Source organism: Nesoenas mayeri (genome assembly GCF_963082525.1).
Source record: "Nesoenas mayeri genome assembly, chromosome: 1".
NCBI lineage: Eukaryota > Metazoa > Chordata > Aves > Columbiformes > Columbidae > Nesoenas > Nesoenas mayeri.
The window spans coordinates 200971074-200990876 of record NC_137541.1 but is presented as its reverse complement, the minus strand read 5'-3'; the positions used below and the strand labels follow the sequence as shown (position 1 = coordinate 200990876).

The 19803-nt window shown below is 39.1% G+C and overlaps 1 protein-coding gene across 2 annotated transcripts; it reads right to left on the bottom strand.

The window, feature by feature from the left end:
• Positions 1 to 4833: 4833 nt before the first annotated feature.
• CCDC82 (coiled-coil domain containing 82) lies at positions 4834 to 19596 on the bottom strand. 2 transcript variants are annotated; one of them, XM_080361033.1, is made up of 8 exons: positions 19463 to 19596; positions 18373 to 18922; positions 17508 to 17730; positions 16137 to 16229; positions 13115 to 13239; positions 12117 to 12287; positions 5653 to 5838; positions 4834 to 5089 (listed from the first exon to the last, which is right to left on the bottom strand). In XM_080361033.1, the coding sequence occupies exons 2-8, from the start codon at positions 18913 to 18915 to the stop codon at positions 5024 to 5026; spliced, it is 1407 nt and encodes a 468-aa protein (XP_080217159.1). In that variant the 5' UTR covers positions 18916 to 18922; positions 19463 to 19596; the 3' UTR covers positions 4834 to 5023. The 2 variants fall into 2 exon arrangements, with proteins under 2 accessions (XP_080217159.1, XP_080217158.1); XM_080361032.1 differs by lacking the exon at positions 19463 to 19596 and having other exon boundaries at positions 18373 to 19170.
• Positions 19597 to 19803: the final 207 nt, after the last annotated feature.

Genomic DNA, 19803 nt, shown 5'->3' with positions numbered 1-19803 from the left:
GCCAGGAATTCTCCCCATAGACATCCCATTGTGCTAACAACTTTCCAAAAATGGAACAAAAAGACTGTGCTGAACCTATGTCACTCAAAAACTTGAGTACATGCTTAAATCTAGGCACATACCTCATTCATCTCTGTTTGGAAATCATGTATCAGATTACTTCAAAGTCAAATTAACTCCACCGGAATGGCACATGCTTAATATCAATCCTGCAGAGGATTTTGCAAACTAGAGCTTTGAATTTGTGGCCATTTCCATTATTCACTTTTCAGTGAGAGTTCTTACCCATTGTGAACGTTCACAGCTACACATACCTGTATTTTCTGGGGTATTCCCAGCAAGTCAGGCCCCTGTACCATGCTGCTCACCTGGGAAATTGTTTTAAGTTTGGGGCACAGTCTGACTGTACCTGCATCTGTGTTCCTGTCCTGAAATTTCTGGCACAAGGCACATGTAATTACTGCTCTGTTTGAACTGTAAAACAAGCCATCTTGAACAAACACATACACACCCACCATTTTAATTAAGAATATAATCCCCAGAGAAATATGAAACTGTGTCTTCATCTTATTTAATAAACAACAGGGAAAGAAAAGAAGCCCACATCATCACACATTACCTAGAAAAACACTAAATTTCACATAAACTATTCAGGGAAGTGGAGCCAATGCAGAGGTTATTATCAGGTTTTTTCAATACCATTTCATGTATTTTTCATATTATTCCTTGGCTGGTAGATCGTATAAATTCTTGTACATGCTTTTGTCTCACCTCTAAATTGAGAATAGAAATTCATATTTCTTATTTCTCAAAGCAGAATAAGAAAGTCAACTTTATGAAGTCTATTTTGTGTGTGCTGGGTATGTCTGTTGGAGTGGTATTGTATTTACATGTGTTTATCTAACACACCCACTCTGTTTATCCAGACAGACTTAAAGAAGGATAAAACTACAAGTCTTTATTTATCTAAATAAAAGTAAACGAGAGAAGTTAAGCATGGGAATTGCCTGTATTTGCCTGCCAAACTGCTAGAAATAGCTGCTTTTTGGAAACAGGAGAAGCCTGAACTGTCGAAAAAAAATTGACAGTAACAGCTATCCACTATTAGCAAAGTTCACCATCCCATTTAATCCACAAATGACTTTCTTTCCAAAAACTGAAGGACATAGGCAAAGTAATCAACTCTTTTTGTATCTCACTGCAAAAACTGGACATATAGACCAAAAAGAGCCTTCTTTCCCCGAAATACATCACATCAGTAGGGCTGTTCCTGTGCATACAGTCTGTGTGAACTTCACCATTATCACGGTGTCCACTTACAGAACTTAAAGTAGGGCCGATTATCGAAACATTACAGGAACTAAAGTAATTTCCAAGTATGATCATTAATCACCTTCTCTGAGTCTAATCACATACTGAGCTCCCTTCATCGTTCCATGAAGACAGGTACTTTATCTTAATTAGAGCTACTGCTTCAAAAATTAAGTCTGAAGACAATTAAAAATTTCCTATAAGAATGAACACGATATTCTCTCACCCTATAACTCCACTCAAATTCTCTATTGTGGAAAAGGAATTATGAAAGACTGGTCAGATTTCTAACTTCTCCCATCATTAGATATTTGCACAAAATTTTTCTGCTAGAAATATTCTTACTGAGTATTTCTATACATAGAAAGTCCCAGGGGGTAAGAGTTCTCTTCGTGCTTCATGCTGTACAAGTACCAGCATTTACAGCCTGTCCTGGAAAATTTGATCTAAATTCTTACATTTACAGCTCTTCTAAACAATCTTTTTCCTTTCCTGTGGTGAAGACAAAGGTAAACATGATGCAATGATATTTCACATTCTCTGTCTTGCAGAAAGTCTTCAGCTAAAACAACAGCCACAAAAACATTATCACTTCCTCCAATCTCAGTGAGGGGAATATCAAAGAGAAACTATACACACACACACACACAAACGTTCTGTCAGCCCCTGCCAAGCCAGATCAAATATCAGTTTCCGACTGAAACAGAAATCAGCGATGTCAATTCGAAGCATTTTCTCAGTCCAGCTGGTGACATCACAGACAAGATGAGTATAAACCTATGAACGCACTTTCTTCCAAGAAACTCTTAACAGGACACTTTTGTATCCCTGTTACAGACACAAAAACCTAAGATCTGGAAAAAAAGGCCTGCAGGAAGAAAAACAAAGTAGATAGGTCACAATTTTTCGGTAAATGAAGAGGAGGTGAGAAACATGATCTGGGATGTGGTAGATATAAAAAAGTGAGGAAAATTAATCACTGGAATAATCAGCCAATTTTCATTTTCAATCAAGACGTATGTATTCTTGAAATATTACCAGTAATCAGCATGCCAAAATTTCCTAAACTTATTTGTTTAATTCCATAGCAAACGGTTTAAATATGGCAAAATGAGAAACTGACCCCTCATTCTGATAGCCAAATTTTAAAATAAGAGAGTTGCCAGCAAATTCAGAAGGAAGCAGAGATTAAGACCAGTCAGGAAGGCTCTGAGAGGGCATACTCCATTATGTAGTACAAAACCTCGTTTATTTCAGAACAGTTTTCCTTTGTAAGAATAATGTTACACCAAACATAAATGTTATTTTATTATTTTAGAGAAGCCAACAAAAGTGGATAGAGAATCTGTTAACAGAAAGACGTGGGCCATCAAGGGGCATTACTTTTCCTAAAAGGGATGTATTGGAGATGGATTCTTGAGTGCTTTTAAGTTGATGGGTGTGTTCTCACTAATACTCCCAGCAAAACAGTAATGAAAGAAAAAGAAGAGAAAACAGAGTTCCTTCAGCTTTGGTAACCAGCGAGGTAAGTACAAGATATATCAGATCTCAGAATATTTACATATCTAAGTCACACTTAAGGTATGGAAATGATATCTTCAACATAAGTTTACTTGAGAGTAAGTCTCAATCTGTTTACTGGGGTTTTTCATCTTGGTTTGTAAATCTTGTATCTGTATGTGGCACAACAGAGAACTGATGATATTAGAGCTAACAGATATAAGAACATATAAACCATTGTTGAATTTCAACCCCTTAAAATATAAAAGCAGCTCATTTCTTACACAGAACGCTGGAAAAAGGGTACTGAATGACAAATCTAAGGTACACTCCTACGGAAAAGAGTCAGTAGATATTCACCATTGAGTGATACACTTGGCAGCAGTTAACTAGCCAATCAGCATATCTGTTACCAGTAGCATGGCATAACAAATATGGGGAGTTTTTATGGACAAATCCATGAGAAATTAGGTTTCATGAGTTTTGCTTCTGAGAGAGTGTGTTAAAAGAATCTACAGTGTTTACAGTATCTTCTAAGTTGCTCAGCCACAAAACACTAATAAAAGGCTATGTGCATACAGCAGGATGTAAGAACAGTTCCAAACTGATTTGAAACCTGCACCCTGCATCTTCTGTTAGGCTACATCTGATTAATTTTATATGCAGCACAAAGTACTGGGACAGAATCATAGAACAGTTTGGGCTGGAAGGGACCTTTAAAGACCATCATGATCATGGACATCTTCCACTAGATCAGTGCTCAAAGCCCCATCCAGCCTGATCTTCAACACTTCCAGGAATAGGGCATCCCCAGCTTCTCTGGGCAGCCTGTTCCAGTGTCTCACCACCCCCACAATAAAAAAATTCTTCCTTATGTCCATCTAAATCTACCCTCTTTCAGTTTAAAACTATTGCCCCTTGTCCCATCACTACAGGCCTTGATAAAAATGTCCCTCTTCAGCTTTCTTGTAGGTCCCCTTTAGGCAGTGAAAGGGCACAGCAAGGTCTCCCCGGAGCCTTCTGTTCTCCAGGCTGAACAACCCCAACTCTCTCAGCCTGTCCTCACAGCAGAGCTGTTCCAGTCTCTGATCATCTTGGTCTGTCCTGTACTGAGGGCTCCAGAGCTGGATGCAGGACTCCAGGTGGAACAGAGGGACAGAATCGCCTCCCTTGACCTGCTGGCCCCGCTCCCTCTGATGCAGTCCAGGATACGGTTGGCTTCCTGGGCTGTGAGCACTTGTTGCCAGCTCACATCCAGTTTTTCAGAATGGACAATACAGTACTTAACCCTTCCTAACTCCTCAAAAATCTACTTCCCTGGCTCCAGAGAACTCTGATTCGGGTGTCATGCAGTTCAAGTAAGCCATGCATCATGATTCTAAGGATCTCCTACTTTCTGTTAAGTTAGGCTGGAAGAATTCTTGCTTATTTTGCATGGCCACATTAATCCACTCTCTTAGGATTTTAGCTGCTGCAGGTTGTTGCCGTTATGTTTGCACAATGTAATTTGATGTTTAAAATCTCAGTAAATTGCCCCGGCTGCTTATCAGAGATAGCACTGTGGGCCCAAGTGTTCGTTTAGATGGCTACACCAGATTCAAACTGCATGATGCTATAATGTGACTCATCCCGTACTCTCTGAAGAGAGCAATGACTTCTGTGCTGAACGTACCCAGAACTGCAGAATATTTCCTCTGTTGCTTTGCAACAGTCTATACTATTTCCTCAGAAAGGAACTAGATTGTTGCATTTGGGTCCTGTTTATTGTAACTATCGTTCTAAATGGATGAACTTGCATATAACAAGGAAAGTAAGATTCAGGTCATATGATCTTCTATAAGACAGACTTACCTTTCCAAATATACCTACTTCCAAAGGTCTCGGCATCTTCTACCTTCCCTACAATGCAGCTCAATATAAATAGGTCAAAGTTTCATTTCACAAGTAAACAGATACTGAGATATTATTTTTAAGAACAGAAGGAAACATACTCTGCAGTAAGACTGGAAGGACTTACTTGGTAAAACTTTGGGTTATTATTGACACCAATGAGGAAAAAAAGATACAGCACATTCTCAAACAGTTTAAAGGAATATGGATTTAAGTGTAACACAGCCTTAAAAAGAAAAGACCAGGCAGAGATGAAGTGCACGCAGATAAAGCAGGCCATTCCAATTTTTACAATAGGTCTTTCAAAGACCTAGATGACCACTTAATCCAATTTCTCTTCTTGGAAACTGTCTGCATCATTCATGCAGTCTTCAAGATAATTATATCTCTGCAAATAAAATAAAACCTGTATTATTTTATCAACGTTTAATAACTGAATTACATAAGGACTGCTTTTTCTTTTTTTTCAACACAATACAAGCATGCCAATAACAGTCCAGAAGCAATGGTGTCTGAAAGCTTGCTAAATGCAGTTGTACTACAAGTTGTCTTAGAACAGTTCATAAAATGTTTCTGGCTAATTCAAAGTACTTCAGCATAAACAGAGGAGTAAAATATTCTCGCTGTGCCTCATGTGTGTGTTCCAAATCTTTCTAAGTTACAGCTTGAGTTTGTTGTGTTGCTGCTTTCAAATGAAATGGGAGCCTGCCCACCACAGCCCAGAGATCATGCAGCTGTCAAAAGACTTAATGTCACAAGTTGACACAAACTCTATGTGAACGCAGCAGCATAGCACTGTTTGAGAGACCGGGTCAGCAGAAAAGGATGAATGGTTAAGCTGAGTGATATTACTGAAGCCCAGTAATTCAGAACTATCATTTAAATCAGACATTTTATCTTAGCTTACTTTTGTCTACTTGGAAAAGGATACATCAAATAACTCAGTCATACCTTCTGAATCCACCCACTGTCTTCCAGCTGGCTGAACAGCCGTTCAACTGTGTCTTTGACTGGTTCATCCACAAAACCATCCGACTCTGTAATGGAGCTGCAATCCACATACAACTTGTATTTGAAGTGCTTCAAATTATGATAAACTCTTGTACGATCTGCACACACCACGCCAACCTTCAAAACCTAGGCCAAAGTGAACACATCATTCTCTCTGATAGAATTGTGACTATCTTGACAACACAAAGAATGGCTAAGTCAGTCTAGTAGGATTTTATCAGTCAATCTAGGAAGATTTTTTGAATAATGAAATAAACAGAATGACAATACACACACAAAATTAGCACAAAACCATGTAGTTTTCACAGCCACAGCAGAACAATTTTTGAGCAAGCAGGCAGTTGGCAAGTCTATGCAGTGGCAGCTTATCAGTACTGTTTTCTCTTGTAAAGACAACCAGGTTTGTAATTGGTAGTATCTTTCCTGTCTCCTGGTGCAACTTTGTTACAAAGTTACTAACCCTTTAGACAACCATCATTTTGTGAAAGCAGGGGAAAATAAATTATCTGATTACTTTTACTTAATTTGACATACTTCCTAGGGACATGAAATACCAGTTCTAGCATTTTGTAGACTGAATAATAGTCAATATTTCCTCAAGAAATACATACAAATACAAACAGACATACGCCTAGGAACATATATTTAATAAAGATATAGATTGGATTTCATAAAAATAAAATCTGAAAACCAAGGTTTTATAGAATGCAAATGTGAATCTGCAGCTGTCTGGGGGGTATAGCTATAATGCTGTAAAAACAAAGCCTCTGCATCGCCCAGTTATTACCAAGTTTACTTCTACAATTTCTAGTCAGAAAAGATAAAACTGTCTTTTTTAATGGTTTTCTTTACAGCAGTGTTTACAGAGAAACAAATGGTAAATACACATATAAATACATAATCAGAGCATTGATTAGAGTAGATTCATTATCTTCTATCAGCACTAACATTAAATACAGGCAAGTATTGGCACATATCTGGAACACAGATTTTATATGAAGATGCTAAGTGTAAAGGTGTTTACCTGAAAATACTGAGTAAGACATTGGTTACAAGAATTTTTGGCAACCATAAATCTTCACTTAGAGTATGTGAAACTGCAGGTGTGAGGAGGAAGAGACAAAGCTCATCTTCATTTAAGAACATCCTGCATTTCACCAGAGCAAGTTTTGTTCTCTTTGTACAAGAGAAGTAATTCAAGTACATACAATGGCAAATCAGAAGAGCAATCTATCCCCTGTAAATGACCACAGGTGCACAGACTACTATTCCACCACATAGTGACAAAGCCTATCAGGTAAATCTACATCCATCTGGTTTTCAGAGGTCAGGCTTTCTACACTCAAAAGCAACGTAATTAATACATGTGTAAAGAAATTCAGCTCCTGATACAGAAGAAACGGATTTAGTCTTAGTAAAAACAAACAAAAAACCCCCACAACCAACCATCAGCTTATCCTTCAAGAGCAGCATTGTTTTGAGTGAGTAACCTTTGTAAGGTCAAAGTTCTTTGCATCAGTAATACAAGTTGCAATTGTGTTGCTAATTTTGGGTACCGTGCACATATATAAAAAACCAATGATGTTATATATTGCAAAACGAACTCTTCTGAGTCAGAACAGTGATACCCTTTACTGCTGCCATTGGCAATCATCTGAATACTCTTTTAGAAAGTTAAGTTTGAATCAATGCTTACAACTCACTTTCTCAGGAAGCTTTTCCGAATGCATGGCCAAATGTTTGTACCTGTGAGTAGTTCCCCAAAACACAGGACCTACTTGCACAACCTAGCACTAGCAGTATCTACTGATGTTTATATAAACTAGATTTATATTAATATGTATTATTTATATATTTTCTTAAATATATGAATATACTTAATTTCTGAAATGTATTAACCAGTAGTTCAACTGATACAAGCAAGTGTAATATCACTGAAGTTAGACATGTATTCACTTTAAAAAACTTTTCATCTGACCTACAGTATATGGTTATTAACTTCAGTTTTAACCATCTTGAGATAAAAAATTCCTATCACTACATTGTAATTCTCTACTGATCATGTACATGTACCTATCTGCAGCTCCATCTTCTACTCTTCCCAAGACTGAAAAGCTAAGTCTTGTGTTTGGTGCTATAGGTGCTTCTGAAGTGCAAGGCCTACCAACAAATGCATAACCTTCATTCATTCAGTTTTCCAGAGTACCATTTCAAATACTGAAACAATTGAGCTGCAGTGTTTCATAAAAGCATTTTATAACTTCTCAAGTATCCCAAGCAATGAGGTGCGGCACCTGGACTACTACATGATGTAAAGTAGGAGATACCATTCCGCATCAAACTGACAGCCCAATTCTCCCCCTGCCACAACAGCTAGCAGGAGATATTTAGGAAGTTGGTATAAGATGCAGGACCAACACCAGCATGATCATAACATTGCCATTCAGCTTCTTGTAGTGAACTGTTACGACAGTCTGTATCATCTCAACTGTTATGTTCCGCAGTGTGGAAAAAGCCTCCCCAAGAACCTGTCTAATCCCTTTTGGGACCCACTAACACTTTTCCAAAGTATCTTGTGGCAATGAGTTTCATAGTCCATTTATATGCGAGGTGTAAAGTATTTCTACATTGGAGAAATGCCAGGGGCAATAGCTAAATATCATATAGTGTAATTACGTATTGTGTTTTTAAAGCAAGAAACATTATCTAAAAATACAATGCTATTTCAGAATGCAGCTTTGGAAAGAATCTCAGTACTGTACTCATTCTAATTTTTTCCTCTCGTGGTTCTCAGTGTCTCTGTCCTAACACTTAACTTATCTACTCAAGCTGGCCATATCAGCCAAAGTTGTGTTAAATCACTTTGTATGGAATGCAGGAGCGCAGCCTGACAATAGCACAACATGTAGTGACTGAATCCGTGTCCTCCAAGAAGGATTATAAATGGAAGTAGAAACTGGGACTGATTGAAGAAAACAGTTTATAATCCAGGTGACACAGAAGCAAAGAAGTGTGGGGGACACCTACACCTTTAAACCTTTCGGTCCTCCCGGGCTGTGGAGGAATGAGAATTGGCAACTACACACAGAACAATCACTGCAAGCCTAAGCAAAACTGCAACAGCTGTTCTTCTTCTCTTTCTACTGGCAAAGCAGAATGCTTCAGAGATGAGAGAAAAGGAAAGTTCTATGCAGAAGAAGAGCGTGGGAGGTCTGTTTTTGTTCTCTCCATATCCACTTTTCTCAAATATTTTCAAATAAAACTTTAGAAAACAGTCCAGCTACGTGTTTCCATTCAATCTGATCTGACGGTGCTAAACTGTCTTCTCTTTCAGTCAATTAAGTTCTTGAAGTGTCAGTTTTATGTATCTCTGTGTGCCTTTTCTTTTTCCTCCTTTTTTTCTCAATTGGCAAGACAAGCTGATCAGCACACTGGCAGCAGAACTTCAAAGACTACTTGGGAACAGTTGCTTTAGCAGTATAAATTACAGGTCACCATAAGAACATGAATGTTGTATTACAAAGGCACCATCAAAAATTCCTGGGAAGTGCTCAATAACTCTCTCTCCTAGGTCTGTTCTACAGCCCCTGAGCTATACTGAGCATGCATAAGCAGGCTGGAGCACACAGGGTAAAAAAAAGCGCTCATTTTCTACTGAAAAGGACAAAAATGAAGTAGCAAGTTAATTAAATATTCAGTAGGATATTTCAAGTTTTTCTCAAAATGGAAAATAGCCATTGCTTTATGTAGGACAACATTTGGACAGCAGTGAGGGAATTACTCCTGTTATTTCTACAGCTAAGTCAAGTAAAGATTAAATTCTTGTGCTAGTTCACTTATTGTTTCTGGTTAGGTAAGGCACACACTTCCCATGAAAAACTGAAAAGTTTTAACTTGGTGATCTGCATTCAGAGACCCATATGGAATAGGGAATAATGACTGTGATGTACTGCATTAGACGTGCTAGTATGATTGCCAAGGACTTACTGTTTTCCTTCAATAAACAAGGGGAAAAGGCTTGCTGGAAAAGCATAGCTACCTTGTTTATCATGCACACACAGACTTATCAAACAACTGCTGCTCAGAAAGGTCTGTAATGCAAAGATCTAAACGATGTAGTCTTGAGTTTCAGTTAGGTGTGCTTCCAGTTCGATGAGGGCTTCACTTTATTTTATATAAGAAATCTTGTTGTACCCCATTTCAAATTATATTGTAAATATAACTTGTCCTTACACTTCTTTCTTTTCAGAAAATACTGAAGAACCTCAGCTGTATTCAAAAATTCTTTCATACTCACAAAGAAAAGGAATATACTTTCTAAACTTTGTGAAAGGGAAGAAAGGCAGAACTTGGATATCAGCTTGGTACACAACTGTGGCCATCTTTTATTCTTGACAAATGTGCTTTGAGTTTATCATAAGAGGTCATGAATTACATTACTTAATAAGGTCAAATGCATATCTAATCATAACAATCACTGGTATCTGTAAATTTGAAGAGAAGATCCCTAAATATTAGAAACACCCAGGTTCTTAAAAGTCAAAGTCTTCAAAAGTCTCAGCTGTGAAATACAACGAAATTGACTGCTCAGGCCATCTAAAATGACTGCCCAGTGCAACGTTATGTAACAAAATGAATGACGCGTTTCATTCAAAAAATCTGATTTAATGCAAAATACCCTAGTAGAGATGAGTGAGAAAAAGATGCAAGACTTAATGTTTTCTCGTTTGGACAAGTAGTTCGGATAATGCAGTAATGAAAAAACTCTCTAATAAAAAGTACTGAAGTAGTTAGGAACAAGTCTTCTTGTGACCAGCAATTTCAAGTGTCAATGCAACCAAGATGTGAAGATACTTCATCCTGGGTGAATAGCTACATAGGAAATAGCAGATGTGAAAAAATCTGAAGAATGAAGCAGTAAATTCTGACTAGACTGCACTTGGACTATTAGAATGACAGAGGCACTATTGCACTCAATGTTCTGACCTACAGCAAGCAAGAACAGTTGGAGTGCACATGGATGCTCCAAATGCTGGAGGCATAGTAGGCACAGAATTAGCAAACCCAGTGACCCGGTGTAGAACAAACCTTATTTGCAACAACATAGAACACACAGTTATTCAATGGAGATGATTACCTATTATACAGAAAGTTACTTTCGTAATATTTCCGAAAGCTAATCAATGCAAGATTCCTGCTGGGAAGGTCTTAAGGGCATTATATTAGGGACATGGTTTAGTGCTAGAGTTACATTATGATTGGACTCAATGATCCTGAGGGTCTCTTCCAACTGAAATCATTCTATGATAAGCACACATAATGGTAAAGGGCTTTCAAGTGATCTCAGTGAAAAGGCATTCTGATATTTAGAATATATGTAAATCTGAGGCAAATGTCATTCTTCATTTAAAGCCTCAGACTCATGGCATATGGAGTTAGGATCTACTCAAGATTTAAAAAAAAGTCATAATAGTTCTCAGGTACTTGGTGAAAACTAGGAATGCAAGGCATGTTCACAGCATCACTCAGTCATGTAATTTCTTTACCACTGTTTTTCCTTTCTTTAAGATATACATCCACTTTAGGATTTTCAAGTTTCTATTATATGTTCTCTGACAAAACAAAAGATTATTTTAGAAATAACTGATTGAGTGCTTGTGTTAGAGCTCTGGTTATAGTATGCGAATCTTCTAGTGTGCTGTCAGCCTCTTGGACACACAGTTTCAGACTGTGTCCCCATGTGCCACAAAAGCCAAGCATGCTCAATAAGATGTGTAGGACACTATGTACCTAGAGTTTTCTTCTTGTCTGGGACGAGACTCAAACTGTAGAGCTTTGAATCCGAGGAAAAACTGAGGCAAATGTCAATTTTGACTTGAAGGCAAGAGTTACCAATAAACTCTGTCGTATGTCTTAGAGTCCTTTACCACAGTGCAAGTACATGTGTTGCATCAGGTATTAATATTAAAGTGGCAAAAGTGGGGAGGAAACAGCACACTGATCATTGTGATGCAGGCAAAAACAAAGGTCACAGAAAGTCATCAGATTTATTTTCTTGATAAAAGTTAGGTTTATTTGAGGATCCTTTTCATTACCTCTTTCCCAAGATTTAAGAAAGGATGGCAGGGAGGCAGAGGGGAATTTCTCTATTCATCCTTTGAAGTTTCATGGGAACCTCCTTCATAATTCCTATCTAAATCCAAGACTACACTCCTCCAAACCGCAAAATAGTCCTCATGTTTTAAAAATTAATAGGGGTTAAACATGGAAATGCAGTAGCTTAGCTCTTGCCTTTAGCATTACAGACATTAGATGTGTCAATAAGACTTCTGTTCTTTCTATGATTTGCTGTAACACTAGACAAAGCTTAAAAACAATTCTATAGTGTGCTTGTTCGAAGTTACCTGCTTGTCATCTGACATGAAGTCATCTGCTTCCAAAGTGCTACTATTATAAAGCTTTCCAGAGAGCAGCACATCAAACTTACAATACCGAGTAAGTCCACAGGCATGACAAGACGTATTTCTGGGATTTTTCATTATAATGCGAACATCTGGGTAACAATCCACACGCTCCTGAAAAACAGATTTCAAATAATATTAAACAAAAATCTCCCTAAACTGAAAGATGCCTCAAAGAGGCTGCTGAGTACTCTGTACTCCCACAAAATTAGTGCAAGAGAAACCACAAGAGATTCAAATCTGAATATTTCACTGTTCAGTTGCAAACATAAACCTCCTCAATAATTTTCCAACACTTCACTCAGTTCTAGTTCATTAATTCTTTCTTTCAGCTTCAGACCTAAAGAACAGCTCCTGCATCCTGGCACTTATTTTTCTCTTATTTTTGAGGGGGGTGGAGGTTAAAGTACACTAGTTGGTCTGCTTCAAATAAATACACTGTATCTCTCCACTGGCCATACTCCATTATTACAGCGTTTATTAGATCAGCACACCTAACACACTGATACTGTTCTAGCAATTCACAGACAGTGACTATGTCACCATATATTGACGTCATTTGTTTGAAGTAGTACAAGATTCATTATGAACATACCGGTTTATCTTTTTGTGGGAGGAGGAAGAAATTTTGTTATAACATTTAGCAAGTCACAAAAATTCCTCGAAAAGTCATCTGCTGAAGTTAGCAGGAGAAGCACTCAGGTAACTGAAAACAGATTCTGTTCTGTAGCCTGAATGTTTTTCTGTTTATAAATGCATAAAATCAGTCTGATATTTTAAAGTATCAAAACAAATTATGTAAGGTAAAGAACAATGAGTTTCTATTAAAAAAGTATATATAATTATAGCAATGATTGTACCTTTACTGAGAATTACAGTATAAAAAATGTCATTAATATGATTTGAAGCCCACTTCACTATTTAAGGTAGAAGCCACCTACCTTGTATCGGTCTTTCCAGCGACTTGTAGAGATTAAGTTGTCAAGACGCGGCTGAATGAAGCGGTCATCCAAATAATGAAGTGAAAGCAACATATCTTGTGCGTACTGCTTTTGTCTTGTCCCATCTGTTCAGTGAGAGTCATTACTAATTTGCTGACCACCCTATGTTGTACAAGGTTCTTCAAATAAATTTTTCAAGGACATTATGCTACCGCATACTAAGAACTAGGAATGATTTTAATAAATTATTACTGAACACATTTGCTACTGTTATCTATAAAAGTGATCCATGTATCTTTGATAAATTGATATATTTATTTTAAAAGTCTGTATCACAAGAGGTACATGAATAAATTCTACAAACAAGGGTAAAGGGAAAAGCTGCCATCCCAAATGGAGACCCGTTCACTCAAACCCATTTGAAGAATGGAAAAGGGGAAAAAAGAAAAAAGTGCATTGCTTTTTGTCCAGTTTGTATGAGCTGTTCCTAATGAGGAGGTTGCAATCTATGAAAACAAACTGCTCTGAGCAGCTTCAGAGCAGAAATTTTTACTAGTCTCTTTGCCACTTATAAAGAACACACAGAAACTGACCTTCAAATTTCAGCAGCATTCAGATGCCTTCATTTAGGCGACATAAGTACATCCAAATACTTACTCCAGGAAAAGAAATAAACAAGTATCAGGATGAGTGAAACTACCAAGGGCCATCAAGCTAGTGAAGGGTTTAAAGCAGAAGCTGTATGAGGAGCTGCTAAAGTCACTTGGTTTGTTCAGCCTGGAGGAGACTGAGGGGAGAGCTCATGGCAGCTACAGCTTCCTCACAAGGGGAGGAGGAGGAGTAGGTGCCGATCCCTTCTCCCTGGCAACCAAGAACCCAAGGGAATGGCAGGAAAATGTGCCAGGGAAGGTTTAGGTTAGACATGAGGAAAAGGTTCTTCACCCAGAGGGTGCTGGAGCACTGGAACAGGCTCCCCAGGGAGGTGTCACGGCCCCAAGCCTGACAGTGTTCAAGAAGATACTGAACAACACCCTCAGACACACGGTGTGAACTGTGGGGTTTTCCTGTGCAGGGACAGGAGTTGGACTCAATGATCCTTGTGGGTCCCTTCCAATTCAGGACTTTCTATGATTCTGTGATTCTAACACTATTCCACAATTATCTCCCAAATTTTCATTAATTAATTAATTTCATTTAATTAATTTCATAGATGCATGTGAATTCATACTGTCTCAAGCTTCAGCAGGTGCAGATATATAAATTAATTCAGCTACCTTCCCTAGTCTTTCAGCAACGCTGCTATCAATGAAACAGAACCAAGGACCACTGGCTATCTTTCTATGTGAAAAGTTGATTGTCATTATAGCCACCATCATTAAAATTGTTTTTTCCATTTACACTTTACACACATTTTCAGTTAATTCAGCTATACTAGAAGCTTGAAGAGGCTGTGCTAGACCATAAAAAATCCCTCATAATAAAAAGCAAGTCTGAACTGTAAAGTAGCTGCTCTTGATGCAAACTAGTTAACAGATTCACTTCCATTAACTCAGAAAAATCCATTCTGTGTTATAAAAATATATCTTTGTAATGCTAGACTATGTTCATACTATACAATGTTCTTCAGAAAGATACAATACAACCTCCAACTCATCCTCATAGCAGAACTACTATGAGCACCTTGGTAGTAAGTTGTTAGTTTTGTAGAGCAGGAACAATTCAAAATAGAAGGAAGCTATTGCAACATAAATATGGCAAAGTTATTACTTTCCTTAAACTTGTTTTTACCTGGTAAACAAAACTAACACCTGAAAGAACTAGCAGTGGTAGATGAAAGACTTTTTTAGCTCCAGGAATACACAGCCTTTATTCTGAAATCTGTGGTGTTCTTCAGTTTTCCATTCCCCCTGAGTTTGTGATGACACCAAAAAGTCTTCTCTTTGGCACACTGCTGTCTTCTGTCACAGCCTGACACTGACCGCCCTCTCATCAATCCCATCTTTACAGCGCTTCTGAAACTATGGGTGAGGTTGCCATTCAGCCCCACCAGGCCAATGCCAAAAAGCACTTCCTTAGCAAGAACAAGACAAGAAGTACTGACTATGAAGCTGTAAGAGTCGGTCCGAAGAACAGTATTTGCCTCAACATTGCCATCAGGAACTTGGATAGATATCAAGAATGGCCCGAGAGAAAGAACTGCGTGGTACAGGGACTCTCTGACCTAGGATTACAGGTAACAATAGCTGCTGTCCAGAAGATGGATTTCACCTGCTGCCTCAGCCAAACTTGCTCACCTCCTCCCTGTTACTAAGGCCAACGAAGAGGAGTACGCGGGTCTTGAGGTCACCCAGTGGACAAGTAAGAGATCCCTGAACACGAGGTGACGCAGGCGCAGACAAGTTTTGGCAAGCGAAGCAGGGACTCTTTGGGCTTGCACAGTTAAGTCTGCATTGTGAAACAAAGGCGGAGATTGGCCTCAATTCATGGGAGAGAGGAGGGGTGAAGCGCTGTTGCTAAGCCTAAAAGATGGTTCCTAACTGAACATCGTGTGCTGCTTTATGGGCAAAATAATAAAGTTACACTGTCTGACTGAATTATAACCCCTTGTCATTTTGGTAACCTTTATTTTGCGCTTCGCGATCAAGGTAAACGAACCATCACGAGTCCATCACCAAATGGACCGTGACAGAAGCACACAACATTTTGACAATCAGCTGACCCTGCAATGTTTTCATTGAGGTATCTACTTTGAAACTGATTTTGCTTTCATGCTGGAACTGTTACTACTCATCAGTAACAGAGAAACACTTCCCTACATCTCAGAATGCCTTCTAACATTTTTCCAAGATTACTCTGTCCTTTTCAGATAGATTTTTTTTTCCCTCAAAGTTACAAAGCAGTGAAGAACAGATCTCAGGACTCACAGTCCTATAATCTAAAGAAGAGACACATCTTTCTCTAGAATAAATGTATTTGTATAACTTTGAATGCATTGTTATATTATTTAATGTAATTTACTTACCATATAATGAGCTCAGAAAAGTGTCATCAATTGCATTTATGAGGAAAGCCTTTACTATTCTTTTGAAGTGAACATAATGATCACAGCGAGACACTGGGAAGAAAGCAATATAACCAGATTTTACCAAGAAAAAAAGATATAAGCAATGCTAAAAGTATTATGAGAAGTCTAAATTTAAATATGGATTTAAAGATAATTTCAAGTTACAACATCCACACCCTTAAGACCTTGTCTTTAAACAGTGTTTCTTATCCCAATGATCTTTATTAATTATAACATCCTAAAGATGCAGAGCACTGGGACAGGCTGCCCAGGGAGGTTGTGCAGTCTCCTTCTCTGGAGACATTCAAAACCCACCTGGACATGTTCCTGTGTAACCTCATCTAGGCGTTCCTGCTCCAGCAGGGGGATTGGACTACATAATCTTTTGAGGTCCCTTCCAATCCCAAACATACTGTGATACTGTGAAAGTCACACATGTCCCATCTCCTTTCAGCAAGAAGAATCCACAGTAAGAGCTACAAACACTACAAGATAATATTTCATTCTATGAAAAGCAGGAAATAACAGAAACCCATAAGCCTGGCCTTCTCTGGTTTGCTTTTTTTCCCCTCTTTCTTTTTTCTAACTTCTTTTCAAATGCACACAATTTGGCTCAGGTTCTCACTGAGGATGAAATAGCAGAAGTGCTTGTGACCATCTACACTAGCACTGACTGTCCAGTCAGTACATACCTGCTTCTAAACAACAAAATACATAAGAGAACTAGCAGGAAGTTCTGTTTCAAATCTCTGTTCCATCTAGGCACCAGTCTTCATAAAAGATCAGCTTGAAATGTTTTCTCACTCTCTGCAGTTCAGCTCTAACTGAAACCCCTACAAACCAGTGCCCCCAAGTCCCACCATCATGGGATAAAAATACATTTAAAAAAAAAAAAAAAAAGGGCTCCAAAAACCCCAAACTCATGACAACAATTTTGCATCACTCTCCAGAACAGAATTTGGCCAGAATTAACATAACTGCTCTTAGCATATATCACAAGATGAAGGTTTATGCTTCTAGGCCTCCCCAGGAATGACTGCATCGTGAGCAGCTTACTTTACCCTAAACCAGATCAACTTTAAAAATCTATGCAATAGGCTTTCCCTTCCTTCCCCCTAAATTATACTCTTCCTTTAATAAGATACAGAAAAACTATAGACGTTTACTGTGGAAATCAGAGTATTTCCACGATAAATTGAAGACTTTCCGGAATCTGCTTTTAAACTATCATATCCTATTAAACAGTATTTGTATTTAGAATCTATTCATATTTGTCACAGCACTATAAGCAAGTTAGACATATAGAATTGTCACTAATTTTGATCTTACAGTGTGGGACGTAGTATGCCAGCAACTCGCTATTTGATGTATTCAGTTCCTTCTGTTGTGGCTGGTTTTCACTTATTTCATGCTCTGTGTTGTCATCCTCATCCTCTTCTTCTTCTACTATAAAATCTTTCATGCTGTTGCTGTCAGCTTCACTGCTTTCTGTTGGTGTGGAGGGCAAGTGACAGAGTGGTTCCTCTTCTATTTCTTCTTCATCATTTGAATCCTAATTAAATTTTTAAAAGTATTTCAAATACAAGAATTTACAGTATTTGCACTGACAAAATACTACACATATCGGATAAGATTTTTGACCTTATCATAACCTTGTTTGTTCAATCAACAAGAAATAACATGTTTCAAAAAAATACATCATTCTGTACTAATGACAATTACTTTCAGCTTTAAATCAGCCATCTCCTCTACAGAGTCTATTTCTAGGAATTAAGCTAACATGAGATCTCTAAGCTAGTTCAACAGGTATTTTGCTTCTTGATAAAAATCATTTGATAATCCTCTCGTGCATCTCTTCATGGAAAAAAGGCATGATAAAGAAGTTTTTCCTTTCTGACTACATAGAGAAGATAGATACCTGCGTTCTAAGCTGCTTAGTCACCAGAATGCCTGAAAAAGCAAATGAAAGGAAATTCTCGAATTCTCAGTGACTGAAATGAAACTCAAGATAATAATATTGACTGCTGAAAACCTTTATCTAGCTAACATGACAACTGTTAAAATGTAACAGGATTACTGATTTGCCATGAATAAAAGCCAAAATAAATAAAATTCCACTGGTTTATATCTGTTAGTCTTTGCCTTCTCCTATACATTATTTTCCCCAATTCAATTTCAAAGACAAAATCCAGACCTCACAGTTTTCGCTACTGCAGGATCTCTGAGTTGCTCTTTGTCTTGCAAGAACTTTCAACTTTGCAAACATTTTCTGTTTCCTATTAGTAGAAACGTTTTCTGTAGGGCAGGTTTTATCAGGTTGCTGTTCTTGGAAATTCTCATCTTCATCCATTATACAGTGGCGTTTAGCAAAAACTTTTCTAACAAGTATATCACTGTCTTCACTTTCGTCACTGTCATACAAGACAGAAGTGTTCAACCTTTTACGCTTCCCAGGCACGATGTGCTCATCCTCGTCTTCCGTTACTTCTCCACCACGGCTTTTCTGTTCCTGATCTGAGAGGCTGTTCTTCACAAGAGTTTCATCTTTTTCATCTGCTTCATCTTCTGATGTGGTACGCTCTTCCTCCTCGGAGGTACACGAGGATTCGTCATTGCTGTCAAGCAGTATGAGCTTCCTTTTAGTGCGTCTCCAATCTACTCGGGATTTGGATGGCAGTTCTGTTGCTGCTGTTTTATTTCTGGTTTCATATCTTCTGACAACTGCTTTTATCTCCATTTGAAGGCTGTGACAACATACCAAAATGTAAACCGGTAAAACAAAGCACTTATTATATGATGCCATTCAAAAAGAAAAAAGGTACAAGGGCATGTACATTCTATCACATATGCTTATGATTTAATTAGGAAACACACGCAGAAATCAGCACCAAACTGAGCATGCACAGTTGCTTCTGAAGAGGATACACCTTCCTCCAGAACAGTAGAAGAGCATAACTGCCCACATCTAGAACGAGTCAACCGGAAAAATCAGCAGTGCAATTACAGATCCCACCATTCCCTCCAAAGCTGCACGGAGGGACGGAGCCCCTGAGGCGCAACGCACCCTGCCCGGGCAGGACCAGCAGCGGGTCTGGCTGGGGAGCGGCCCTGGGCTGGGGAAGGGCCGAACTGCACCCACCCGCCCGCAGCGAGACCCGACGCGGCCCAGACGCGGGCGCTGCCGGTCCCCACAGAGCTCACCCGCCCGCGGCCATGGCACGCGCAGCCCGCTGCCCCCCCGCCCTCACTCAGCATCCCCCAGCAGCTCGCGCAGCAGCCGTTACTTTCACCGTTAACATTCCCGCGGTCCGGCGCTGGAGCCGCTGAGGAGAGGCCACCGCCCCCCGGCGCCCTGCGCGCCGCGATTGGCCCGTGCCCGCTGTCACTCAGCTGCCGCGGTGTTTACGGAAGTGCTGGCAGGCGGGAAGGGAGTTGTGTCACGTGGTGTGCCTGGGCTCTGTGGGTTGGCGCGCAGTGCTGCAGAGCCGGAGGTCAGGGGCTGGATTCCTGCCCCTCGTAGGCGGAGGGACGCGTCGGTGTCCTACCTTGTGGAGTCTCACCCTGCAGCTCCCAAGCAACGTTAGAGTGCGGTGGTTTAGTTGTGATCACATTTTTGCTCGCCCTG